This window comes from Onthophagus taurus, chromosome 1 (genome assembly GCF_036711975.1).
Source record: "Onthophagus taurus isolate NC chromosome 1, IU_Otau_3.0, whole genome shotgun sequence".
NCBI lineage: Eukaryota > Metazoa > Arthropoda > Insecta > Coleoptera > Scarabaeidae > Onthophagus > Onthophagus taurus.
Genome location: NC_091966.1, coordinates 6,893,286 through 6,921,002, shown reverse-complemented (window position 1 = coordinate 6,921,002; position 27,717 = coordinate 6,893,286). Strand labels below are relative to the sequence as shown.

At 33.3% G+C, this 27,717-nt stretch overlaps 5 protein-coding genes, 1 long non-coding RNA gene and 1 pseudogene across 12 annotated transcripts in view; 2 read left to right on the top strand and 5 right to left on the bottom strand.

Moving 5' to 3' along the window:
- Positions 1-18: 18 nt before the first annotated feature.
- LOC139428880 (tectonic) lies at positions 19-3,882 on the bottom strand. Its single transcript, XM_023053619.2, has 5 exons — positions 3,568-3,882; positions 3,284-3,517; positions 1,530-1,686; positions 1,269-1,474; positions 19-1,212 (listed from the first exon to the last, which is right to left on the bottom strand). Exons 1-5 carry the CDS (start codon positions 3,880-3,882, stop codon positions 61-63), a joined length of 2,064 nt encoding a protein of 687 aa, XP_022909387.2. The 3' UTR covers positions 19-60.
- Positions 3,883-3,889: 7 nt separating this feature from the next.
- LOC111420572 (B9 domain-containing protein 2-like) lies at positions 3,890-4,993 on the bottom strand. Of its 2 annotated transcripts, XM_071195882.1 has the most exons (3): positions 4,419-4,993; positions 4,258-4,332; positions 3,890-4,206 (listed from the first exon to the last, which is right to left on the bottom strand). In XM_071195882.1, the coding sequence occupies exons 1-3, from the start codon at positions 4,504-4,506 to the stop codon at positions 3,890-3,892; spliced, it is 480 nt and encodes a 159-aa protein (XP_071051983.1). In that variant the 5' UTR covers positions 4,507-4,993. The 2 variants fall into 2 exon arrangements, with proteins under 2 accessions (XP_071051983.1, XP_022909464.1); XM_023053696.2 differs by having other exon boundaries at positions 3,890-4,332.
- LOC111420479 (serine/threonine-protein kinase VRK1-like) lies at positions 4,650-12,488 on the top strand. 3 transcript variants are annotated; one of them, XM_071195874.1, is made up of 6 exons: positions 4,650-4,831; positions 4,904-5,085; positions 5,186-5,282; positions 10,446-11,994; positions 12,051-12,250; positions 12,303-12,488. In XM_071195874.1, the coding sequence occupies exons 4-6, from the start codon at positions 10,475-10,477 to the stop codon at positions 12,329-12,331; spliced, it is 1,749 nt and encodes a 582-aa protein (XP_071051975.1). In that variant the 5' UTR covers positions 4,650-4,831; positions 4,904-5,085; positions 5,186-5,282; positions 10,446-10,474; the 3' UTR covers positions 12,332-12,488. The 3 variants fall into 3 exon arrangements, with proteins under 3 accessions (XP_071051975.1, XP_071051981.1, XP_022909287.2); XM_071195880.1 differs by lacking the exon at positions 5,186-5,282; XM_023053519.2 differs by having other exon boundaries at positions 4,650-5,085.
- On the bottom strand, positions 5,474-6,201 carry LOC111420785 (uncharacterized). The gene is made up of 4 exons (XR_002707129.2): positions 6,144-6,201; positions 5,740-6,089; positions 5,643-5,682; positions 5,474-5,591 (listed from the first exon to the last, which is right to left on the bottom strand). It is a non-coding gene; the product is annotated as an uncharacterized lncRNA (long non-coding RNA).
- Positions 12,489-15,411: 2,923 nt separating the features above from the next.
- Positions 15,412-16,050, bottom strand: LOC111420020 (glucose-induced degradation protein 8 homolog pseudogene; annotated as a pseudogene).
- A 5,328-nt stretch (positions 16,051-21,378) lies between these two features.
- Positions 21,379-27,717, top strand: part of LOC111418513 (kin of IRRE-like protein 2) — a 301,789-nt gene continuing 295,450 nt past the window's right edge. For all 4 annotated transcript variants that reach the window (XM_071195860.1, XM_071195858.1, XM_071195868.1 and 1 more), the window contains exon 1: positions 21,379-21,712. In XM_071195860.1, the coding sequence (XP_071051961.1) occupies positions 21,628-21,712 (85 nt within the window). In that variant the 5' untranslated portion in view covers positions 21,379-21,627. The remainder of the gene's footprint in view (positions 21,713-27,717) is intronic.
- LOC111419937 (balbiani ring protein 3-like) lies at positions 22,298-23,736 on the bottom strand. The gene is made up of 8 exons (XM_023052854.2): positions 23,602-23,736; positions 23,417-23,548; positions 23,249-23,368; positions 23,088-23,198; positions 22,909-23,028; positions 22,729-22,845; positions 22,553-22,672; positions 22,298-22,484 (listed from the first exon to the last, which is right to left on the bottom strand). The coding sequence occupies exons 1-8, from the start codon at positions 23,660-23,662 to the stop codon at positions 22,336-22,338; spliced, it is 930 nt and encodes a 309-aa protein (XP_022908622.1). The 5' UTR covers positions 23,663-23,736; the 3' UTR covers positions 22,298-22,335.

Below are 27,717 nucleotides of genomic sequence, written 5' to 3'. Positions count from 1 at the left end.
ATTTATTTATTTAATAAACATTTTTTCGTTCTACACAAAGTTTTATTTTATCTTTTAAACTTAATTGATTAAAATTAACACCAAAGTAATAATTAATACAATTGAGTTTTTAATTAAATTACCCCCATTATCGATTTTAACAAATGGATAAAAGAAATCGTAGGGTAAGCTAATTTTCAAGGAAGGTGGTTCAACATATTTTTTTAATTTTTCTGTAGTAATATCATAAAACATTACCTCGAAACGTAATCGGATGTTAATTGAAATTTGATCGTCCTCGATTAGAAAAGTGTAATTCCTACAATTACCAAATGAGTACGTGATCCAAACGATTTGTACTTGATCGTGAAGGTCTTCAACGATTGATCGCGCATGAAAAACGTCTATTTTTAACTTGGTGCAGAGGTTGATGCAGTTTAAACGAGATTTATTACCCGATGGCACGCTATTTACACGTTTTAGCATATTTTCAGGAGTTAAAGTATACGAAACATTACTCCAATCTTTTATATTGGTAATGTTTGCGTTTCCGTATTTGCCAAATAATTTATTCGTTGAATTATTCAATTCAATAGACCAGAAAGTCGAAATTAATTCTTGCACGTTTAGGCATAAATCTTTATTTAGTTTTTTATTTTTTGTTGTTATTAATTCGCGGAGTTCGCAATTTATTAAATTATTTATTCCAAATTGAATTTGATTATTAATATGGTTCGTTAAAATACATTTTCCGTTTTGATTTTTGGGGAGTGTCAAAACAATTTCGTTGATTTTTGAATGATTTCTCTCAATCGTTGCGTTTGTTGAAATATTTAACGGTTTTTTTGAAATTACAAATTTGTGTTGTACTAAATTCGCTGTGATGATGGGTTTTTTAAAAATGTATCCAGGGTTTCCGCTACGTTGAGAAGTAATGTTTATGTTTTGGTTTACCCAGAAGAATTTGACTTTAAAGTGTTGAATGACAGTATGGATTGAAGGGTAAGATAAGTTCATTAAATGAACTAATAGGTCAACTTTTTTAATTCCCTGTGTTCCATTATGGTAAATATTATATTGCAGTTTTTGTAATAAATTTTTACAAGAAAAATTAAAAGAATATCCTTGGCAATGATGTGCTTTGGAAACGTTTTGACTTAGTTTTGAACAGTTTTGTAAAAATTCGTTGCATAATAAGACATCGAAGTTTTTGCAAATTTCCTTTGGACAATGCTGTTAAAAAGTAATAAAGTTAAGAACAAATTATTTTAGACATTTCTGTTTCTTACCTGCAATAAAGTCAGTCTTTTTTGATTAAAATATTTCGAGTCAGATGATGAAGTTAATACTGTAATATTTTCAATATAACTATGAAGATCCAGCTTTTTGTTATTATTGTTTATTTCATATTGAGTACATTTTGTTTCTACATCTTCAAGTAAATTTATTGTTTTTGTGGTTGAGCAAGAATCTGTATGTAAAGTGTCTGGAATTACTAAAAACGACAAATGTAAACAACAATTTAAAAATGATTCACTCAGATTGCATACCCCAAGGAATAATTAAATTATTTTTTACCAAATAAGCAGGTTTTCCATACATAAAACCTTGTTGCGGATCTATTTCTGGAGTTGTTGATGAATCTTTTTCTGCCCAATCAAATTTATTTTGTTTTGCTAGTGATGCTTCTTTAAGATTATTTAATGTCTAAAAGATTTTATGTATAGACAAAAGCTTTTTAAAAAAATGTGATTCAAGAGTAGGTGACAAAATTTTATAATTTTATAATTGCCAACTTCATCAAATACTTTTTGGCCCAGACCAATTGAAAACCATTGTCAAGACCACAAATTATCGAAAGGTTTATGTCAATTGAAACCACACATTATGCTATATTACTGTGCATAATAAATATCTAATCCTAATTCCAGACCAAGATTAAGATTTAAAACAACAATTTGGTAGGATAAGGACAACCAATGAAGACATTTAGACACAGAATAAACGGAAGCAAAATAGAAACACTTATAAATCTTTTACCACTACAAATAATATTTTAAGGAATGAAAAGATATTTAAACTGCCACTGCCAAAGTAAATTTGGCAGATTATTCCAAAATATGTTCTTTGTATGCTCGAAATCAATGGGATCCCAATTCAAAATATGGTAACAAACTTACAGTGGAACAAGGTGAGAACAATACGAAAGTATGCAAAACATATTTCATAGGAATATTGCAAATTAAATGGTTGGAGTTTGTAGATGTGATTAAAAGAGGACAAAAAAGAGGACGTTTCTATTTCAAAGCCAATGTAACATCAAACAAAAAATGTATGATCTTTGATCAATCTTGAAAAATATGCAGGAACAAAAACAGCTTGTTAAGAAACAAATATTGTTATCCTTCTATAGATACTTGTATGTTATGTCATAATTTCATGCATACAATAAGAGTGAACAGGATCTAAGGAAAAGAAAGGCCATAAACGTGCAAGAGTAACTCCATGTAGCCTGCTCAGAACAAGCAAGGACTATCCTTACAGTCTATAACTCAACCTCTACTGAAATTTACATTTGCATTTTTCTTTGCACTTCTTTCAAATTTGGATGCATAGAATTACAGTATTCAGTGCTTCAATGGTTTCACTTTTTTCACTTTTACCACTACTTAAGAGAAAACAAAACGCACACTATTTTATTTTGTAGAATGCATTAAAATGTATTCTAAAACTTGTCCAGACTCCTCACCAGAATAGATTTCAAATTCTCAGTGTCTGGACATTCATTCATGGCGAGTGATGTTAAATGTGGCGCCAAAGTGCTGGATTCAGATCATAAAATCGGTAAGGAAGAAGTCACATTTCAAAACGTTTTCAATATCTAGTTATGAATTTCTATGTATCAAAAGTTTGGGAAACTTTTTAACTAACAGGAAAAACATAAATGGGTAGCCTGTTAACTGGTTCAATTTACAGTAAAAAAACTCCTCCAACCCATCACACTTATTTCAAAAACCTTCCAGCGTCCTTGAACACCTCGTTCAATGATTATTCCATTCACAGTGCGCATGACGAAAATGATTAGATTCTATACTTAATGACTAAAAATTTTCTGTATTGCATTTTTGTTACAGAACCACTCTTAAACCACTCAGTTAGTTTCGAGATTATTTTTGCATGATTTTGGAAATATTATTGGAAACTCATTTTATGTTGATACCAAAATAGCATTAATTACTTTATCTTAAAATGAACTCATGATTTTGCCATCTACTTTTGAATCAACTCACATAGAAATAATTACAATGTCTTTATGAATATAATACTGTCGTGGTAAATTAGTCTTAGCCACGCAAAAAAATCCATTTTGATTGACAGTCCATTCAAACGGCGTGTTATTTTTGTAAATATACTTAGTATATTCACAAAAGGAGGTGTCGTAAACTCTATTAAGATCATCGTCACATTTCCCAAAAACTTGCCTCATATCATAATTACAATCTTTATCGCAACAACAGTTTATATCACAAACTTTCTCCTAAAAATAATCATATTTATTGATGCTTCTTCAAATTTTTTTTAACAAACCTGAATATTGCAAAAGCAAGTTTTAGTTGACGACGATAAAGAAATCTTTGGTACTTTAACGTTTGGTTTAATAGTAGTTGGTGCTTTAGTCGGCGATGAACCCGTTTTAACTGTTGTTAAAGTGGTACAATTTTCATCACAAGTGCTATTATCATCTATACCAAATTCTAAAGTTACGTTATCATTTTCATAATCATTCGTTATTTCTGAAGTAATGATTTCAGTTGTACTTTCAGTATTTGTAGTACTTGTTCCGGAAAATACTTTAAATACGATGCCAAAAAGCACGAATCCGAAGAAAACAATTTTCTCCATATTTAAATTATTCGTATTCAACTCCAAATTTATTAAAATTTCTTAAAACAATATTAACTTCAAAAGAAACTACTCCCATAGCCTCGGTATTTAATTTATAACGATCGTTTGACGATAAAATCAAGTCGGGGTATTTTAATTGAGGACCACCACCGAGAAAATATTGTATGAATCGTTCGCGTATCGATCCTAACGGTCGCCACGTGTAACAATTTAGCACGTGCGACCCAGGACTTGTAGGGATACAAACGAAACCGTATCCGTACAAATGACTTCTATTTAACCAATCCAAATGATAAACTTGAACGTAAATTTTAGGCCAACCTGGAATTCCAGTTGTTGTTAAATGTATATCAAGAGGATAAGCCCATTTACATTTATCATCAAATTCTGAACTTATCACCTGAGTTTGACCTTCTTGTTTGCCAGAAATCACTTTCCAATTATTACCTGGAAATATTAGGGAAATACGAAAAAATCAATAAAATTAAAGTTTATTTAAAATTTAGTTAAAAATTTGAATTTATTTTTCTTACCACAATGTAATTTCCAACGGCAGAAAAGTTCTTGTTTTGGAAATTCTTTTGCGTGCGATATTTCACCAACAATATGAACTTCTGCCATCACATAGAAACACAACCGGAAGTGATACTTTTCAGTGTCACCTACTGATTGTCATAAAATAATTAAAGGGATTTGTTTACAAACAAACTTGTTACCTAGCAACACACCATGTGTACGTCAAATAGACGTCAGGGCTTTTAAAGGTCTAAACCGAAAATCGAATCGCTTTTTTAATTTATTATTGCAAAAATTATAAAATAAGAACATACATTTAAAACTGAAAATGTTTACAGGAAAATTGTGAAAAATATAAATGTAAATTTAAAAATAATATAAATTTCAATGTGAAAGTTCGCGCATGCGCTGTGGTTACATCCATTTAAAAGTAAGGGAGTTGCCGGGATATAGAGCGCTCAATATAAACCGATTGGTAACCGTTAAATTTTTCTTATAATAGCAGGTCCTCTTAAACCACGAGTACGGTATATCGAAGAAATTTGTGATAGGTTATGTTGATTCTGTTATGGCAATACAGAATAGACGTTAAGATGGCCGAGAATACCTATTGGAAGCTTAAAACTTATTAATTTATTCGATGAGAGCTTCGTGTGCATATTGTGAACATTAATTTATCAATTGGTGAGTTATTTTAGAAAACATAACCTCATTTCGTTTATTTACGCGGGAATTAGGCTTTAACTTAACTTTTCTGAATTTTAAGGTTTATTTATTGTTTTAGGAGCATTTGTATTAATCTTCTGATAATTTTGCAAAACTTTTGTGATATTATCTTCAAAAAAAAAAAAAAATTTTGGTTTAGCTGCTTATTTACTACAGTAAGTATTGTATGTTGTTTATGTGTTATACATTTAATTATTTAAATTGAAATTAAAGAAATTGAGTAAAAGCCTTATCATAAATGATTACTACTGATGATTATTTATTCAAATCATCTTATTGCGATATATTGCCATTACTTTATCTTTATTGTCATTAATAAATTGATAAATAATTAGAGACTGGTGCATCAGATAATCGTGTTTTTTTTATTTGAGTTATACCAAGTTTTTTAGGAAATCAGCAACAAATCAAGCAATACTTTATTTTAGTAATTTAATTATCTCTTTCTGGTTAGTATCTAGACCCTAAAAAGCAAAATAAATATTAGTGAATCCAAATTTTCATTAAATGTGAACCTTAAGGACCCCTTGTTCAGGGCATCATGTAAAATTAACACTAAAAAGGAATTACCATATTAGATCACACTTTTTTTTATCAATTATTCAACCTTACCAGCTTCTATTTGAAATAATTTACATATGCTTCGTATTTAAATATGTAAATTTACACAAAGAAAGTTAATATGCTTCAAAATCGTATTAAAGGTTTAATCAAAATCGTATCAGGTTCCAACTGATCACATCTTTTACTCCATCTAAAACAGCTTTATTTTATTATTTCTATAACAGCAAATTATTTTTCAATTCGTTTTGATTTTCTAAACATCTCTTCAAAGCATTTAAATGTTTCTGAATTCTCAAAAATATTTCTCTTGATGATTCCTGTTAAGTATAAGTACAAACTCTTAGATCTGACTACTTCTGCCAACTATTTTACCAATAACATTTCCAATGGTTCATTTTCTAAAAAAAGATATTTATTTTTAATTTCTCAAAAAAGTATTTCTTAATTTTTACAAATTATTGTTTTTATCCAACATAACCTAACAATTTTACATGATGTTGACATGAAATAACTAGAAAAATTAATGATAGATGGCGCTGATTTGTTATTAGCTTTAAAAATAAAAGTTTTAAAAACTCACAGTACGTTATTTGAAAATTGAAAAATAAATAAATATTGGTGAAATGAAAAAGGAGATTTTAATTTACATTTACGGTAACAGAAAGAGAATAAAAAATTCTACGCAGAATCATTTTGACAGTTGTAAGCCAAAACAATAAGAAACATTTATACAGTGGTGAACAAAATTATTCACACCAGACTAATAAACTAACGATAAGAATGGCTTTATGGAATATACAGGTGTTTCTGTAAATCACGGCATAATTTTAATCGCAAATACTAGATTGAAAATGATGACGATTCGTGTAAAAATGTTTGATCTAAACCCATAAATGTCTAAGATATGGGCCTTCAAAGTTAAGAAATATTCAAACATTTTCTTAAATATTTTCAATATGGTTTGTCTTACAATTAGAAAGACTAAATTTGGCAAGCAGTGCAATGTTATCATAAGAAATCGTTTAAGATCACCATTGGAAATATCGAACCACGGGATCAATGCTATACAGGTGTCCACGAAGGTTATTTCTTCAAAACTTTTTTATTATGTCATAAACCACGATTCTAGAAGCCTATTTCATTTTAAAATTACGTTTTCGAGATATTTGCAAAAAGATATAACCTCGATTTTATAATGTTTCCATTACAAACAAATTGTAAGTAGAGACAACCTGATAGAAAAACATTTCTAAATATTGAATGATGTTTATGTAAGACAGAACTATGTAAATAACGGGAATCTGGATTTTAATAGAGGATACAAGAGTTTAAAATTGCTGATCATCCGTTGCAAATACAGTGTTACCACACTATGATAGAAAAAAGTACTTTTTACAGATAATCATTAATTTGAGAAATGCTGAAGCATGATTGTACTGAAGAAAATCCAGATTTCATGCTACATTGAGTAATAATTTGACAGATTTCCTTTCAACGCACTTAAATCTTTTTGTGAATAACTCAAAAACGATGCGTCTAATCAAAAATTAGTAAGAGTAAAAATAATTTCAAAATGAAAAAGGCTTTTAGAATCATGTTGGAAAATTGAATGGTTTATGACTTAATAAAAAAGTTTTAAGGAAATAACTTTTGTGAACTTTTGTGTATTGCATTGATCCTGTGTTTGCATATTTTCAAAAGTGATCTTAAATGATTTCTCATGATAACATTTGCAAAATTTTATCTTTCTAAGACAAACCATATTGAAAATATTTAAAAATTTCTTAATTTTGATGGCCTATATCTTAGCCATTTATGGGTTTAGACCAAAATTTTTTACATGAATCGTCATCATTTTGACTCTAGTATTTGTGATTAAAATTATGCCACGACTTACATAAACACTCTGTATATTATTATTAGAAATTATTATTTTCTGCCTACTTGTGTCTACTTTATCCCACGTATGCTCGATCAAGTTCAGATTTGTAGGGAGAATCGGGAGAATGTGATGAATAAGGTGTATGGGTCATATAAGCAAATACGGGCTGTGTACTAAATATGATTGTTGTAAAAGATTTTCTTTTGGGTAAGTTCCAACGTGGTAATGAGCTGCACAACTCATTTACGTTCCCCGTAGTAATCCTTTCTGTTCTGCTTCTTACTTCAGTCGCTCCAGCAGAATTCTTTCAATAATTTTCGACATTCTTTTCTACGATTTGTGATTGTAAGGTGCTGTTTATCTACTATCTTCGAGATTTGCAACCTTACGTTTTTGGGAAACATTTTCAGTGCTTTGTTTGGGATACTCTTTTTCTTTGATTTAACATGTCAATTCTCTTCAATAATCTCTTCCTTCGTAATCTCCAGCGCTTTTGAATTTTTTCAGGGATATCATTCGTGTTTACTTTTTCCTGAATATTACCGTCATTGTAATGTTACATTTTACGTTAAGTTATGTCTTGGTTATGTGACTCACTGGAACATGATCGGCTGATAGAATAGACTAAATAAATGATTGTTTTGGTCATAATGGATCGCATACACGTCGCTACCAAGACAAAAGGGTGTGTAATTAGACAGATCTTTTCAACCGTTGGTCTAGTTATGAGTAGTGAAGCATGTTTCATTGATTTTGGATATTCGGCCATCTTCCAGGCCTTCTTTAACACTCGCCAGAAAATCTCTATTTAGAAACCTACACAACTCTACTTTTAGATTACAACTTGTTGCTACGAAATTTAAAATATGTTTTAATAACATTTAAGGTTAACTTCTTCTTTACGGTATCTTTATCTTAATCTTTAATTCAAAATTATTAAATTTTGCCTTAGTTGTATCCTGAAACACTGTTTAATTTCAGTTTTTTGATCTTCCTTATTTAACATGACGGGGTATTACCCTGGTTAGTGGTCCCAAGAACGCCATCTATTCACAAAAAATATTACTACCCTTAATTTATTACAGCTTTCTAGAATCTGTTACACTTTTTTATGTATCTATTACAATTTGTAAAGGTGTAAAGCAGATCAATCCTCGTAGTACCAGTCACAATTGAGACGTTATCTTACATAATCAATATTATTGTTAATACTTTTGTCAGTAAGTTTGCTCAATAAGTTACCAATTACGAGTGAATCTACGTAAGTTTACTCAGTTATTTGCCGGTTTTTTCCTTCCAAATATGGATAATCGTACAAAAGCTTGTGTAGCTATTATTTTGGCGCTTGGAACTACTCGTCCAGTGAAACGCAAACACAGGATGAATGTATGGTTGAAGAAGAGAGATGAATATTCTCATCTAGTACTGTTGAAAGAAATCAGTTTCTGCGATGTTGATGATTTCAAGAACTACTTTCGAATGGATGAAAGTACCTTTAACAAACTGTTCCATTTTTGGAAAGACAGGATAGCAATGTGAGAGGAAGTATAAGTGTTAGGAAAAGGTTAGCGTTAACCCTGAGGTACTTGGCCACAGGAAGAAATTTTAAAGACTTGAAATTTTCTGTCATAATGTCTCCAACAACTATCAGCAAAGCTGTAATAGAAACCTGTGAAACCTTTATATATGTTCTACAAGACTACATGGAGATAGTTCGTATTGCTCGATGAAATTACGAAGAGCATGTTGTTTATCATTATGGGAACTGGATGAACCAGCACTGTTTCCATCGTGTTGAACGTCAACAATGTCAGTTAATGGGTCGGTCATTTTCACCACTTCTTCATAGACGCGCTACTTGAACTAAACTGAGTGTTATGTAGAAAATAAGAATTAAACCTGTTTTTAAATCATCTTGGCTAAAATATCCCCTCCCATTTTCAGTATTGATGCCAGAAAATCCGGATTTTTATCAATACTCCATCAATATTTACCGTCAATAAAATTTTTCACCTTACACGGTCAATATGCGAAGGTATTGTCAATATTATTGATCGTGTAAGGGCCGCTTAAGACTCATCATTGCTTAGACTTCGTCAAAGTGTAAGTTTTTAACTCTTAACAGGCCTTGTGGATTTAGGTAGATCTCGAAAATAAAAGTTTTGCACGATTTATATAAAGCTTTATGAGTATAAAATAATGCAGAAATAGAAACAGAAGATGTGCTTTATCGGAAAGGGTTCTTTGATTTTGTCACAGATACGAGAGGTATTCTAATTTATGTTAAATGAATCCAAGTTCTGAAATAATTAAATCGCGCAAGTTGAATTAAAGCTGCCGCTTGATGCCTACTTTTGAATTTCTGCCAATGTTGTGCCCAATATCACCGAATACTCAGTCGTAGTTTTCAAGGAAGAAGAATGATTTAACTGTGCCTTTGAATTCAAATAGTAATGCACATTGGTATTCGTTTTTGTGATTATGTTACTCTTATTTCTGGTTCTCTCTATTACCCAAAATCAATAAAAATTGATATTACTAAATGGTTCTTGTGTATCATTTGATCTTTTAGAGCAATGATACCATTGCAGAATTTGGACTACCAGTCTCATTCTTTTGGATGATTACGGCAGAACTTATTTTTGAAAATTTGCAAGGTCCTTACGTTAGTAAAATCCCCACAACGCAAACTGATGTGCAAATAATTCTTGTCAGTTTGGCCTAGAGTATCTAAGCCATCCATTTAGCGCAATGCCCTAATTTTACATTATCATGCAAAATCAATAATTTCCAACCTCATTTTCAATACAAAGGAATGCTTATTAAGCATACATTTCTTTCTATACTTAATTACAATTATTTTTGTTTATAGGTTAAAATTCACCATAAACAAATTTTCGTATGGTTTCGGCGAAAATGCCTAAACGAGCAACACCATCTAGTGAAGATATTCGTCCTAAAAAGAAATCGTCAAATACAACACCACCATCAACAATCGACATCCGAACTGGTCAAATATTAACCGATATAACCGGTAAGCAATGGAAGTTAGGAAGAACCGTTGGTATAGGGGGTTTCGGTGCAATATTTCTAGCGTCGGATGATATAAAAAATGACGTAAACGATAATTGTAAATACGTGGCCAAGGTTGAAACGCATTCCAGCGGGCCACTTTTTGTAGAAATTAATTGTTATATACGTATCGCCAAAGAAGAATATATTAATGAGTACAAAAAAACGACGGGATTGCGAAAATTGGGAATGCCTCATTACGTAGCATCCGGTTCGCATATGGTTAGAGGGTCGAAATTACGTTTTTTAATACTTCCACGATTTGATAAGAATTTAGAGGATATTTTTAATACGAATAAATCGTTTAATTTTAATACTGTATTGATTGTGGCGTTAGAATTGTTAAATGTGATCGAGTATATACATGCAAATGGATATATTCATGGTGATATAAAAGCAACAAATATTATGATTAAATATCCTCATATCACGGGATATAAAAGACGAAAGGCTGGAGCAATATCTCTTAGAAAGAAGCAAGTAAATCGAACTCATTTTTTAAGATCGGCGGAAATTGATGATGAAACAGAAAATTTATATGAAATTGTGAATAATAATCAAGTTTACTTATTGGATCTGGGTTTAGTGTCGAAATATCTTCAACCCGATGGTCGACATAAAAACGTTTCTTGTGATCAGAGAAAAGCTCACGCTGGAACACTATTATTTTGTAGCTTAGATGCTCATAATGGCGTACAAGTTAGACGTTCAGATTTAGAATCCTTAGGTTATAACATTGTCTATTGGTTAACATCGACTTTACCCTGGATGAACGAAATCGAAGACCCTGTAATCGTCCATAAAATGAAACAAAGAAGTTTATCTGATCTTCACAAATTTTTAGAATCTTGTTTTTTGACTACATATCCACAGTTTATTTATGACTATTTTAAATACTTGGTTCAATTAGATTTTAATACTGAACCTGACTACTCTTATTGTAGAGGTATTTTTAAAAGTGCCTTGGAAAGTTATGGTTATAATAACCAAGTAAGTTTGGCAAACCTAAAGAAAAGACAAATACTTGGAGTGAAACATAAATTAAGTTACAAATTAAACCGAATTCCTTTGTCAACGAAACCTTCAAATTTACCATTAAAACCAAAACGGCGACGAAAAGGCAAAGAAATTGCTAATTTAAGTTGGTCGAAAGTACTCATGGATCCTGAAATGATTCTGAGACAAGGAAAACATCGTTATCGAACAATTACCGAATCTAGTGACGCAGTTTTGAATTTACAAGATATTGATTTAGACGAACTTAATCCTACATACGCTATGGTTGAGGTTTATAACAAATTCATGGAGAGGTTGCAATCTGGATCATCGCCGAGATACTGTGAATTCGAGTAAGTTCCAACATTTCGATTATTTCGTTTTCTAAACTTTATTTAAATTTCTTTAGATCTAATAATATCCCTGGATATACACCTATAATGATGGCTGTGTACACAAAAATGTTAGAAAGACAACGTTTCGAAGAGGAACAATTAAAAATGTTGACTAAGAAACAATCTCGTAAAAAAGTTACTAAGAAAGTAAAAAAAATTGTAGTTGTAAATAATGATCCTAGTGAAAATATAAGGATAACAAGATCAAGAACAGGTAATTATCCATCTATAGATTATGGCATACATTTAATGAAACCTCTTTTTAGGATTATTGAGAAACCAAATTAATAAATGAATAAATTGTTGATTATGGACCAGTACTTTCTATAATTTCAGAGTATATATTTTTTTTAATTTCTTTGATTATGCCGATTGTGTTATTTTTATAAATAATATTTATGTTTCTTTTATTTTTTATTTTTAAGTAATTCAATAAATATATGAAAAACAAACTTTAGATGTAGTTTCTTTTGTTGTTTCTAAAATATTCGTAATAAATAGTTAAATTGTTTGTAAAAGTTATTAGTTAGTATATTTATGAAGAAAGATAATATGTAGTTAATATTTAATGAAAACTTGTTGAAGTTGCACTTGTAATCACTTAAGATTGTGTAATTTACATGACGCTGAATAATTTAATTGATGATTAATGAAATCATGTTCAAAGGACATTATGAGTTTCGTTAGAAACGATTTTTTTTTGATTTATTAAATTTCCACGATCTTATAAGTCCAATGTCCTTCCCTAGGTGCCAAGAAAGTGTTGGAAGGTTTTGTTTGTTTTAAGAGAAAGTTTTTCATATATTGCAGTCTTGTAAATCAATGCAGTCTCAAGTTGTTTGCCCTTTTCTTATTTATTTATTTTATTTCAACGGATCAAAATGCATTTGTTACAGTTAAAGTATTCATTCCGTGAATGTACACATTGTCTAGTCAATGCATACGTCGCAGGCAAATGGTTTTTTCAGGTAAATAGCTTTTTCCTAGTCAGATACTGTCTGCCTAGGCAAACAGTAGTTCGTTACAGTTTTATCATTAAATGTCTAGGCAAATACTATTGGACAAGACAAATAGTATCTCTCTATGCCTATTTTAGGGAAATACCATTTTTTCAATACAACAATGCAATATAGAATAGGTACCTGTTCACAATAAAATAAAGTAGTTCCTATCGTTATCAACCTACTTTTCTTAAATTAAAGTCACTAATGAGTGTCAAACAAATCAAATTATTTGCGTATAATTTTCAAAAAATGCATAACAGTTTCATTTACTTTTATTAAGTTTAACAAAAATACAAATAAACGATTTATTTCTTGAAGACTTAATACTAAATACAAAAATTTACTTGTTCTGACAATTGTTGCTGGAATGGCATCTACTGTTGCACATCATTTTATTTTTGAAACAAGTAAACCTTTTTGTACTGCACTGAAATTTCGAAGGCTGGCATTTTGACATCCCTTGCCCAGAAAACAGTGACGTGTAGGTCTCTCTTAAAGAAATAAAACATTCCTAGGGTTGGGTTGGGTTGGGTTGGTTTAAAAAGCTATTTGCCTGAAAATATTTTAGCCATATGCTATTTGCCTAGGCAAGCAGAATTTAGACTGAAATAAATGGAATAAAACTATTTACCTAGGCAGATAGTATCTGACTAGGAAAAAGCTATTTACCTGAAACAACCATTTGCCTGCGACACATACATTAACTAATTTATCTAGTTAATGTGTATATAAAATACGATATGTAAACCTTTTACTAGTTGATATATACAATTACTAAAGACGCTCAGTTAAAGCTTACGAAACTCAACCCAACCCAAAAAATGGTTACTACTATACTTACTTACTACTTGCATCACATGCAATTTCTTCCATTAAAAAAAGTATACCGTAAATTTTCTTTTTTATAACTTTTACTAACATCTGTTAGCAAATGCATACACTGCCTAGTTTATGTACACATTATAGTAAGTACGTCAGTTATATGTATAAAAATGACCGGGAATAAATACGATAATCATAGCGCGGCAGCAACACACGGCGATCCCAGGATACAATTTTGCCTTGCGCAAATTTAGATACACCTAAGAATGTTAATTTATATCACTGTATCCATCTTCCGCTTTCCTCTTGTTTTGTCAGATCTGCGAATGTAGTTGCCAACCTGATTCCTCTCTTCATGACAACATCACCTATGAAGATATGTAGCGATATGTAGTGTTATACAATCATTAAGCGCTTTCACTTGACTTTTCCAACCGCTCCTGCCACAACTCCGTGTTTTACACTATGTGTAACAATCTCGCATCATTATGTGTAAGAGAGAAGAAAAATACTTCCAAAGGGATTCTTCATCTTGTTAGGAGGATAAATTATTCGTGCTAAGAATAATACGGACTATTTTTGTCTGTAACGCAGATATATCAGTGACCAGATGCAATGAGGCATCCCCTCATTCAGCATGTCATCTTTCTGCTAGGATTACCCTTGATAGTTCTGCAAATGATGGAATAATTGTGCAATTATAAGTGTAAAAACAACCCGTTCTGTCAAAACGTGCGTTTAGAGTAAGAATTTATGGGCTGTCTCCCTAATGAGACCAGGAAGTCGTAGTTACCATCTACAGTCCACCAGATTTCAGCATTCTTCTGCAATAGTGCAGGAATAATATTTCACTTGTTGACACAACCTAAAGCATAACAAATTCCTTGTTAGCATAAGATAATCCTTTAAAGGCAATAACAGATTCGGAGTATTGCTTTATGAATCTATTTATCAATCGTCTAAGCATAGCTCAAAGATATGTTGAATGGCATTCTTAGTAACAAAGATTTACTAACCATTAAGTACTGAGTATGAAAGATGGTTATGATTTTTATATCATATTAAAAAACAGCTGGAGTAGTATCAATAAAATTTATTGAATATCCCAAAAGTTTACTTTAATATATAAAACAGTTTTCCGAATTTCTTCAGAATTGTAACTTTATTATTAAATTTACATAATTACATAAATTTATAGGTACCAGTAGTAGTTGATTATAAGTAGTATTATTATCACATTTTTTTATTGTTTTTCGTTACACAATACATTTATTTCCCTGAAAATCTAACATTGCATTGATCTGCGAGAATATTTACATTCACTGAAGAAATATTCTTCCATTTTTTTTGACAATACACGATTATCAATTTAATAATAATTAAGTAGCTGTCAATTAATTACTTTGTAATTTTTTACAGTTTATTCTAAAACTGTAGATGTACACATTCATTCCAGTAATACTTCCTCTATTGTTAGATATAATGTGCCGAAACCCAAAAGTAAAATAACCTCTATACCATCATATCAATTTTGATTACAAAGGATTAATTAATTTTGATTCAACATGGCAGTATTAGCTTCGTTCGCAATGTTCTGCCTATATTGTGGTTGCATCAAATCGCCAAACGGACTGTGTACGGGATCGTTGAAAGCGAACAAAGCCATGGTTCTCTCCAGTTCGTTCATTATGAACGGATTTTGCTCTACCGCTCTAATCAAATGGTTCTGTGCAAATTCTAAAGCCTCTTCTAGTTTGTCCTTGCGTATCAGTTCAATTAAGTGGAGTTGTTGTAAATGAAAATGTAGATATTGATCATTTTCCAATAGATGAGGATATGCGAAATTTATTGCTTCCAATGCGTCATGGCTTCTGCCGTTAACGATGGCATCGACGATAGTGATTCGTTTAATCAATTGATTGCTTCCGGTGTTGTGAAGTATGCCGGATTCTTCGAGTTTTTCGGCTGCTCCCAAAAATCCTTCGGTGGTTAAATAATCCATTATTAAAGTGTTTATACTCGTGTGTAATTCTTCTTCAGGAATTTGTATCCACAAATTATTATTGAATTCAGAAATATCTTCTAAATTGACTTCAAGAATTTCTTGTTTTGGCACGATTTTGGATCCTTCTTGGACAGATACTGAAGTTTTGAATCTTTTGCTGAGTTCTTCAATTTTTGTCTCCATCGTTTCGGGTTAAAAATGAAAATCACCACTTGATGTTGATGATGATAGGATGTTGGTAAATACCAAATGATATGGTGATGTTTACAGTTAGCACTTATTTTCACATTTAGATGTGTATTCATCGAACGCTGAACTGTTTATGACAAGCGGCGCTCGGGCGAATTCACTTTATATAGTACGGAAGCGCCGCCAGAACGTTCGGGGGTAGAAAGTTCTAGAAAAATATTTTTTTTTGGGGCATAAAAAATATTGTTTTATTTTGGTAGGGGGTTAATTGTCCAACAAGTAACAAGCAATTTTGGTTAATTATGAAGATAGTTTTAATTATTTCTAGAACGTTACAGAAAATTCTGGAATATTCTAAAATGTTCTAGAACTCTCTAGAAATATGAAAATTAGGAGCTTTTGCGATGGAATATTCGAGAATATCATTTTTATAAAATCTAGAATTTTATGGATGTTTCTAGAATGTTTAGAAATTAAGCAAATTCAGAAATTTCAATTATGATATAAGTTGCATACCAAAAATAAAAATAAATTTTTTATATACTGACATTGTTATGTATGTTTGAATCTTTTGAAGATACTTTTTCTGTTAAGGATATTATGGTCGTTACTCAGTTTTATCCATTGCTACTTTTTCATTTAAAACCATTTGCAACGCTTTGTAATATAGTGAATAAATTATAAATTTAGGGCATTAACGAGATATCCAATTTTCAGTTTCGTCGTATTAAACTGCTATCGACTTTTGAGGGTGCTTTGTCCACTTTGCGATTTTTTTTTAAACCCGTCTGACAAAAAAATTTCAATTCTGAACAGGTTGTAATTTAATATTTGCTTAATGAGGGGTCTATTTTATTTTTACGGTATTCCGTCTAATATACCGGTTTAATAGGATCCCGTTATATGGAAAAGGGTTGGGTGGATTTCAACGGGATTTTAACAGTATGTTAAATAATTGCGTATGTCGAATCCCGTTAAGTTTTGTCTCTCTAATTTTTTTAGGGCGATGTACAGGGTGTCCAAATTTCGATGGGTTTGCAGGGTATCTCAGTTATTATGAAAGATAGAAAGTTGCGGCTTCCGCGAACCTGAGCTACTTTTTTGTGAAACTTGCAATGGCGCAAACCAAATTTTCATAGCCCTCTTCGTTTTTGATATACAGGGAGTGTTTCAAAATTTACGATTTTCTGACACCTCCTGTATCTCGGTTATCCGGAAACGTATAAACGGGGTCTAATAGACTTTTTCACGTAGAATCCAATGGTGCACGTAGAATTTTTCTAGTCATCATGGTTTTTGAGTTATAAAGAGTTAAGTATTTTACAAGTTGAGTATTCAGTATTTGAGTTGTGTTTATAACTCAAAAACCGCGATGACTAGAAAAAGTCTACGTGCACCATTGGATTCTACGTGAAAAAATCTATTAGAACCCGTTTTTACTTTTTTACTAAGTTTGCGGATAGCCGAGATACAGGAGGTGTCTGAAAATCGTAAATTTCAAACACTCCCTGTATATCAAAAACGTAGAGGGCTATGAAAATTTGGTTTGCGCCATTGTAAGTTTCACAAAAATGTAGCTCAGGTTCGCGAAAGCCGCAACTTTCTATCATTCATAATAACTGAGATACCCTGCAAACCCATCGAAATTTGGACACCTGTACGCGAGTTATAAATTAAAAGGAAACAGAAATATGCAATATGGGGAGAGCTGGTTTCGTGAAATCGGAAAAGATGGTGCTGGTATGTGTTCTACATAGACTGGACATCGCGTCTTTATTTTTGTATGTTGGTAAAATAATGACATATACGGTCCGCTTCAAAAGTAACCCGCTCCTGTCTAATTTGAATACGGTTCCAGATGTCGTCATGAGTCAAAACAATGCGATTAAAATTTTTTGGTAGTCCAAATATTTTAGTACAGAAAATTGTTTATCACTTTTAGTTTTTCCGGAAAATGGTTCAACTTTGTTTTTTTTTAATGGAACGCCCTACATATTAAAACATTTTTTAAAGAGCTAAGAACCGTGAACGAATGTTCGGGAAGGTAAGTTTTGTTTACAAACATTAATTATACCGTGAAGTTTTCTTTGGCAATGCCAATTATACCGTGAAGTTTTCTTTTGTAATGTCAATTATACCGTGAAGGAATGTTAGGTAAGGTAAGTTTTGTTTACAAATATTAATTATACCGTGAAGTTTTCTTTAGCAATGCCAATTATACCGTGAAGTTTTCTTTTGTAATGTCAATTATACCGTGAAGGAATGTTAGGTAAGGTAAGTTTTGTTTACAAATATTAATTATACCGTGAAGGAAGGTTGACTTAGGGTTAGTTTTCTTTTGAAATGGTAATCATCGCAAAAGATTAAAATAATTAAATAAAATAATAATTAAAATTAAAAACAAATACATCAATATTTATAGTAATTGGACAGGACCTTGGCATCAAGAAATACGTTCACAGATCTTTTGCAGAGTATTTTATGACACCAGAAGGAAGATTTCCATCGCAGAATGAATACCTAAAGAACATTGAGCAAGGGGTAATAACCCCTCACTTTAGAGATCGATATCTTCGCAACCGCTCGATAAAAAAAATTGCGAGAAAGTTTGTTGTAATCACTGAACATTTCTACGTAGCATATGTTAATTTGAAAATTTTCAGATCCACGGTTTTCTTTTTATCGCGAATTAAATGAAAAAAGTACTCGATTTTTTACGGTACCAGAAACTTTGTCAACTTTTCAATTTTTTTACTCGAAAACCTCATACGAAAAAAGTGATGTGTTCTTAATGAGTGGCATATTTTATTTTTTTCGATATTCCATACAGTTTCGCGAAAACGTCCGTTATGTCGAAAATGGCTGGGTGGCTTTCCTCGCGGATTTGATCAAAATATGTCAAATAATGTCGGTTGTCGGATTCCGTTATCAGTTTTTCAAAATTAGAGCTCCCTAATTTTTTAAGAGCGATTTAATGGAATTACAAATTAAAGAGAAACAGAAATAAGCTCTGCGGGGTGACGGGGTTCCGTCCAATCGAAACAGATGGTACGTCCCAGATAGGACGTCGCGCCTTATTTCTTTATGTAGGTAAGATAAAGGCGCGACGTACTGTCTGGAACGCACCATCTGTTCCGATTGGACGGAACCCCCTCTCGCCGCATTGCTTATTTCTGTTTCTCTTCAATTTGTAATTCCATTAAATGGCTTTTAAAAAATTAGGGAGCCCTAATTTTGAAAAACTGATAATGGAATCCTATAACCGACATTATTTGACATATTTTGGTAAAACTGCGTTAAAATCCGTCAGGTCGTTTTCGAAATAACCGCATCCTACTAAACCGCGATTTTCCGCGAAACTATATGGAATATCGAAAAAATAAAACATGCCCCACATTAAGAACACACCGATTTACCACCAGTTCAAATTTGAACTATTTTCGTCAAATAGTTTTGGAGAAAAAAATCGCAAAGTAGACAAAGTTGCTGGCACTCTCAAAATCAGGTACTTTTTTCACTTAACTCGCGATAAAAGAAAAACCGCGGACCCGAAAATTTCCAAATTAATATCTAATACGCAGAAATGTTCACTGATTACAATAAACTTTACCGCAATTTTTTCCATCGAGCGGTTACGAAGATATCGATCTCTAAAGTGAGGGGCCTTGACGTTTTGCACGGATAGTAAGTTAATATCATATACCATATTAATAAGGTCTTCAATTGGCATTAACCGTCTTCAAACCGCTTTCTTCTGCGTTTCATCAAATAATTTTTAGCGCCAAATTTTGAATCGATTAATAGGTTTTTCGCCATCTAGCTAATCCTTATGTTTGTCGATATTTGTACAATTAAGTTTCGACTCGAAACACTGCGTTTGGATGGAGAAATCTAAAGGTTCTTGAGTAAATATGTCTGACGAATCCTTCAGTCGTAAGAACTCTTAAGATGGCAAGTTTTAAGGAACAACCTACCAGGTTCACTTAAATATGCAAGGATATCAGTCCAGATTTGGTTGTTTTCAGAACATCGAATATAAACGGAATGACATTATAAAGAGATTTGGGTCAAGCTAGACTCTAGATGACAGAAATTTGTTTTAGTGAATGGTCTCAGGTTCAGTTTGACACTTTCAATACATTTGATGATAAATTAATGCATAAGCTGCCTCCTGTTGTATATATAAATGAAGTGGTGTGAGACCGACTAGGGCTTCAAGAGCAGCCGTCGGACAAGATCTCATTGCACTCGTTATATTAAGACATGCTAACCTCTGAATTTGTGCCAGCGGTTGTTGTGCTGCCTTATGATTTGCTTTTGGCCACCAGACCAGTGAGGCATAGGCGACCATGGGTATGATTATTGCTACGTTGCGCCATTCGTGGTTTAGGATCCCAGTTACTTCCAAGGAGCCTGCGGCAGATCTGGTTAGCCATAATGGCCTTTTTCCTCACCTTGTCTATGTGGGAGTTCCAATTTAATTTACTGTCTGGTTTCACCCCTAGGTATTTAATTTCTGTTTTGAGGTTGAAAATGCTACTTTCAATGGAGGCTGCTCTCAATTGTGGCTTCCTTCTCCAAGTGAAAAGGACTATTTCGATTTTGTTTGGATTGATGCTGAGCCAATTGCTTCTGCACCAAGTGCTGGTAAGTACTAGGGCTTTCTGCATTCGTTGAGTTATGATTGTGTCATATTTACCTCGGATTGTGATTATCAGGTTGCCTGAAGATATAATTTTGATGTCTTTAGCGTGCAGAAATGTAATTCCATCTATAAAAAATTGTCTCTTTGCTGTATAATTTCAATTAGCATGATAGATCTTATACTTTCTCCTCTTTCTTTTGATTTTTTAAACAGCAGTGTAAGTCACTTTAATATACGCTTCTTACATAAATATGCTAGTAATATTTTTGCGTTTTAGGGAAATTTGAAAAAGATTTCCAATTGGACATTTCACCATTAACGTATTGGCCAAGGATTGAGCTTTTGAATAAGATATTGTTTATTCAAATCGGTTGCGACTTTCTCTTGTTATGATCAAAATACTATAAAAATTGAGATCTAACGTCGCAGAACTTCACACACAACTTCAAGATAATTTTTAAGTCGCTAACTTTAACTAAAGTTTTTTTTGAGATATTTTTGACTCCTATTTGCAGTGACAAACAAGTTTAATAACAAACTCACTGCTTTCAATTAGCAGAGATTCGCAGTAGAAAATCTCAACGCAACACTACGAACTGAACCCTTCGTCGTTGGCGTCGCGACGCGCGTCTCTCTTTGCCAGAATAAATCGGTCCGCGCGTCTCGCTTATCGCAGTGGCGCGGTCAGTACCGCTTCGGCGTCCCACAGTTTAGGAGGTCCGTTCCTCTTTCGAAGCCGTTCTTCTCGCAGTTATTCCGTACTCGCGTCAGAAAGTTTGTTTGAGCGTCGCGACGCCACAGTGTCAAAGCCAGTCTAACGGCCAGTACGCGATTAACTGAACCGAACGGAACACGCGGACGCAATTACCGAAGTTGGATAGAGACGAAAGGGACTTTGCTCATTTTGTGAGGGCTAATGTGCGCGGATGCGAAATTGTGAGGAAATAATGTTTGGAAACGTTGCTGCTACTGCTACCCTATGTGTTCTTCTACTCCATGTATTCGCCACAGGTGAGTAACTTTTAACTTGTTTTATCGGGGGATAAATTATTTTAATTTTTGTCATTTAAGATTTTATATTTGAAATTAACTCAGGTTGTGTTGTGGATTTTATTTGAAACAAAGAGATTGTATATAGTATGCGTAGCATGAGAGGTTGTCACGGTTGAAGTGGACGCACCATGCGGAAATATTAGGACGGCAGACATGGAGAAATTTCCGATGTTTCTTTTTATTTATTATGCATAGTTGCTACATATGGAAAGCAACAACTATTAAATTACTGTTTATGAAGATATCTTATGGGCAACACATGTTTGTTGAAATTTATAAAATGTTTTATATACAAAGAAGATCATTTAAGCAAAACGTTAAAGAAAAGTTCATTCACCGGTTTTTTTTTATATTTATTTATTTAACCAAACTTTCGCTTTCAATAATTACTTATCATGTCACATTAGAAAGATCGCCGAAGAAACTTTTAATTATAATGATTAGGTATTAAGGTAATCTTTGCTAATAGATCATTTTCACTTTCTTCAGGTAATTAAAGCAAGGGAAGCTAATTAAATAAAATAGAGTCGAATCGAAATTGTTTCAACAATTTGCATTAATGATTTATTAATTATATTTTTTTAATTATTGGCTTTAACAAAAATGCTTTCTTCAGTAATTGGTGATCCAGTTCCACATGTGGGGCATACAAGCCATCCGCCAAGACACATACATGAGCATGAGTCACTTGGAACTAACGGACCATCTTCTTTTCCTTCGCAAATATTATCTAATAATAAAAATGATCATTATTATTGTACCAAATATATTATATATTTAGGGTATAAAATTTCTTGCCATTTGTGGTTGTTTCTGTTGTGGTATCCGCTGGGCATGCAACCCAACCGGAAAGGCACCAACATGAAGATGGGTCATTTGGATCTATAGGACCATCTTCTTTTCCTTCACAAATATTTTCTGACAATTTGAAAATTTTTATTGTAACAGTTTTATATGGTGGTAAACCCACTTACCGGATGTTGTAGTTTCTGTTGGACAATCTGGGCAAGCAAGCCACCCATCGAGGCATACACATGAACATGGGTTATTTGGATCTAATGGACCATTCTCTTTTCCTTCACAAATATTATCTAATAACAGAAATAATCATTATTATAGTACCAAAGGTATATTGAGGGTATAAAATTTCTTGCCACTTGTGGTTGTTTCTGTTGTCGTACAGCCTGGGCATGCAAGCCAACCGGAAAGGCACCAACAGGAACATGGGTCATTTGGATCTAATGGACCATCCTCTTTTCCTTCACAAATATTATCTAGGAATTAATAAGTTTTATTACAAAAAATTTATATTACAAGTATTAAAACCACCAACCATTAGTAGTTGTTTCTGGTGGACATGTTGGACATGCCAATATCCCATCTACACAGAAACAAGAACATGGATTTGTTGGATCGATGGGATAATCAGTTGAGCAAAGAGTAGCTTCAAAAATAAATTTGTTACTAAAAAAACCACCAAATTTTCTATCTTACTTGTTGGCTCTTCAGTGGTACAACCATTACAAACCATTTCCTCATTAATACACCAACACGAACATGGATCGTTTGGATCTATTTGATGATCTTCTTGATGCTTACAATAAGGAATCGCATCTACGACAATTTAAGTAAATCGTTTGAAATTATTTGATTTTAACTTACCATTAGTTGTTGGATCAAAACACTCTGGACAAAATAGTTTTTCTTTTATACACCAACATGAGCACGAGTCTGCCGGATCCAAGTAAAAGTAATCGTTTTTACCTTCACAGTGGCTATCGCTTGGCCATGGACCTAAAATTATATTTTCCAATATCATAATTTTCTTTGATATAATTTAACCATACCAGTACGTGGACGCCTAGCAGACGCAAACGTAATTATGACTAACATGTATATTAACAACATCGTAATTAATTTAAGACAAACCGCAATTATTTTGCTGTTTTATACTACAGATTTAGATTTACGTCTGTGAGTGAGTGGCGATTGATAATAAATAATCTAATCATTTTTTTAAACACCAAATTAAACTCCTTTTTAATCAAACAATTAAAACAAATAATCTTTTTATCAAACAATTAAGTTCCTTGAACGGTGTGTTATGAATGTTGGATGAAGGTTAAAGTGGCTTTCAAATATTTCTTTTTATCACGATGCTCCACTTACTTCGATATGATTTAGATATGCACCCAGACAATGGGATGCAAATATTCAGTGCTCGTTCAGCTTTATATCAGATAGCTTGTTCGCAACGCTATTTCCTTAACTCGGCCGGTAAGATTTATTGGACAGGATCTTGCAAAGCAGTGGACATCTTTAGAAGTTGCACGCGAATGAAAGAAAATTTGAAAAGTGTGAAATAAAGCAAAAATAAATTCGTATGAATTTAAAAAGTTTCTTTTTAACTTTAAAAAAATGGGATTTAATGTCAATTTAAGTTTATATTAAACGGATTGTTTGCAGTACCATTTCCTTAACTCGGTTAGAAAGATTTATTAGACAGGAACCTTCAGGAAAGCAGACATCTTCAGAAGTGGCACGCAAGCGAAGGAAAATTGGAGAGATGTGTCAGTGGGTCCTGTTTCCGGCAGGGTGACGAGTTGGCGAAGTAGCGGGCCATTCGTCTAGTTTAGTTATTGGTGTTCGGACAAGTGTGCTGGACAGCCTGTTGCTAGAATTGTCAAAGTGGAAAGTTTAATTCTCGGTTTGGAGAGACGGGGGTAGCAGGGACGGGCGATGTATTCCAAGTTCGAGTCCTTCCTCCTGTCCCGGTGCCCTAGTAACGTTTTCCTTCTCACGAAACTTGCTCCATCCGAGTCCATCGGCCGCCCCCTTCGTTGTTGTCTGCCGGGCGACAGGACTCCAATATTCGATTTAATACTGTTGGGAAATTAGGAAAGTTTAGTTCCTGTTCGAGAACGTCGCAGTTAATATTCACTGACATAATGTGTGTGAGTTGATGATCGCAATGGACTTGACTTTTGGCTTGCGACAGTTTGCAAACACCAGATGGGGAATGGTCGGGTTCTACTGGTCACATATTATGCACTTGCCTACACAACTTAATAACATGTCAATACGTCGAAACGTACTCGAGATATGACTTGTAATTATGTGTCGAATACGCAGTGATTCGGGAAAGCCATTAGCTTATTATGACATTTTGATATAAATTTGCAAATTTACTGCGACACATAACGCTCAACAAAAAATAACAACATTCTAATCGAATTTAGCTTTATAGTTGAGTTATTTGAGGGAAAGCTTCCTTAATCGAAAATAGTCTTCGAAAACGTCTGTACGAAAGAAGTGGAAATTCAATTTAACAATCGTCGCGCGCCTCTATCGAGAAGTAACGGCTTTGTCGACTCTTTCAATGCAATATCCTGTTAATTAAAACTCGGATCCGACGGATAGTATTTCGTTCTGGAATAAAACATTCAGCCGAAATTGGACGCCCACTAAAATTTAACCCAACTTCTTTAATATATGAAAATCCCCGTTATATCCCTTTATGCCTTATATCATTTTTATTTTTCTGGGTAAAAAATTTTTGTAAGGTTAAAATTAACCTATAGTGACTATTTAACCTCCATTTCCTATTCCATTTTCCCAAAATTAACTCGATTTGCATATTTAAATGAATCTGGCTAATTTCAATATACAAACGCGATAGTTAAGTGGTTCTTAATTGAATTCTGGATATTTTGAATGTTTGAATATAACCGGTTAATATGTAACGTGCTAAGTACAATATATCGTTTTACCGGATGTAGGTTTGTAAACACATGCGCTTTTGGAAAGGAGAGGTACAGAATTCGGTCTAGACGATGTAAATGGAATTGTTTTGAGGGCAAAGTTTCATGGCCACCAGTCGTGTGTATATTTATAAACACATGGTGCACTGACTGCCCTAAAAATAGTCATCTCGTGCGTCCGATCCCATTCGGAAACCTTTCTTCGTCATAACTTACGCGGGAGTGGCGTTAGAAATAAACGCAGAACACTAGAAATGCCCGAGTCCCCTAGCTGGGAATTAATTAAAATTCATTGGAATCGAAATTCAATTACCGACGAAGCGGGAACAAGAGGAATCAAACGTGAAATTTATAGTTGCCTCGCGAAACTAGAGGAATATCATGTTATTTTTTAATTACAGAATTTATTGGGGGGTAGCTCTTCTGCGGCGTGTTTCGAAATTATCGTGGATCCTTTTATCTCTTCCTCTAATTTATGAGGGCGGTTTTATTAGATCTTGAGATAAGTGGATTTTATTAGCTAGCGGTAATTATTTTGCAGTCGGATTACTCATTAACTTACAATTAGTAGTGTTCATTATTAAAAAGTTAACTTTAAAATGTTAATTTTAAAAAGTTATCCTTAAAAATATCCATTTCGTCCATCAGTTTCAAATGGTACTTAGTTCCCTAATAGCTTTTTTTCGACAATTACCGTTTCGGACACAAAACAGGTAAAATATCGTTTTATTTCCGCTAGAAAGACGATAAACGCGTTTTTTGGTTAGAACATAAAATAGTCCAAACAGGCTGTATTTCGAAAGTCCGACCCATTTTGGGGGAGATTAACTGTAATTAAAATTCCCAATCGTGTTGGATTCGTTGTTTTTTATTCGAGTCTCATCAAATCGTTTGTGGACGTGTTTCCAGTTCAGGCAACCAAATTCTCCGAATATGGCGCAAATTGGATTGACGTAACAGGTTGATCGAAAATAACGGAGCGTACCATTTTATAAAATGATATTTTATAGAAGAAGGAGAATAAATCAAAGTATTTAGAGATGATTTAAAAAACAATGTCTATTGTTTTTACCAAATAGAACGTTAATTCGAAGATTGGTTTTAGATGTGTAATTTCGAGGATCTACGCGATGGATTTGTCATTGAACTTGTCATGGGTTCGCGATGGCGAGACTTCCATTGTTCAATCTCTACCCATATTTCCCTGTATTATATACTACATGCTCAGTGAATCGTTAAACGATACGAAAACTTTACTGCACATCAACAGAGGCCGTCAAACTCGTGGTATAACAAAGCCGCCCTCCGGCGGTGTTGTCCAACGTTTATGAGCAATGAGTACTCAAAGGCGGTTTGGGAGGCAGACTTTTGCATATTTATTCGCCGACCTCGATGCAGTTTCGATACCGTGGAAGTCGCTGTACCGTACATCCGATGCCAGATAAAGCCTCCATAACGTCGGGGTCCGTGTTCAATTTATATACGTTCCGTAGCGCATTCGGGGATCCCTTGTACACGATTTGGTCTCCCGTTCGCTCCCCCGGACTCTATCGTTGTGCGGTATACGTACACATATATCAAGAACAAGAGAGCCTGTGTATAAATTGTGCCCTGAGCCTCGTCCCGGTGAATTCGGCACGAGAGATACTGTATTATGTTCGAGGCCGCCGCCGCCGACGTGGACGTGAAATGCGACTATGTACTCGATGTGTACATCGAGGGCCTCTTTATTTTTCAATGCCGTCGAATGAGTATAAACGAATGTTTGTTGTCTCCATAGATATCATCAAAATAGAATACGTTCCGCTGTGAGTGTAGTCAATACACAAAACCATCACACTGATACACGTTTTTTAAGTACAATATATTCAGTAAAAGTTTAATCTCATAATGATTTTGAATATTAAATTTAATTAATTAGACTATAGATAGCAAATTGATAAGTAAAGCAACCCACAGGGAAGGATTCTAAAATCAACAACCGAGATGGGCAAATAATCCCCTAATAATATTTGTCAGATATTGCAGGCGGGTTCAAGAGTACTGGGAGGGATGCTTACGAGGAACGTAGCCCCAAAGACCGTGCTCTGCTTTTGCTAACGGGGATGTCGTTAAATATTAATAGGCTATTAAGCAATTGTGTTTACTTAGTGTATGACATGTACTTGTGGTAGGAGTTCCGAGCACCAGCTTCCTTTTCCG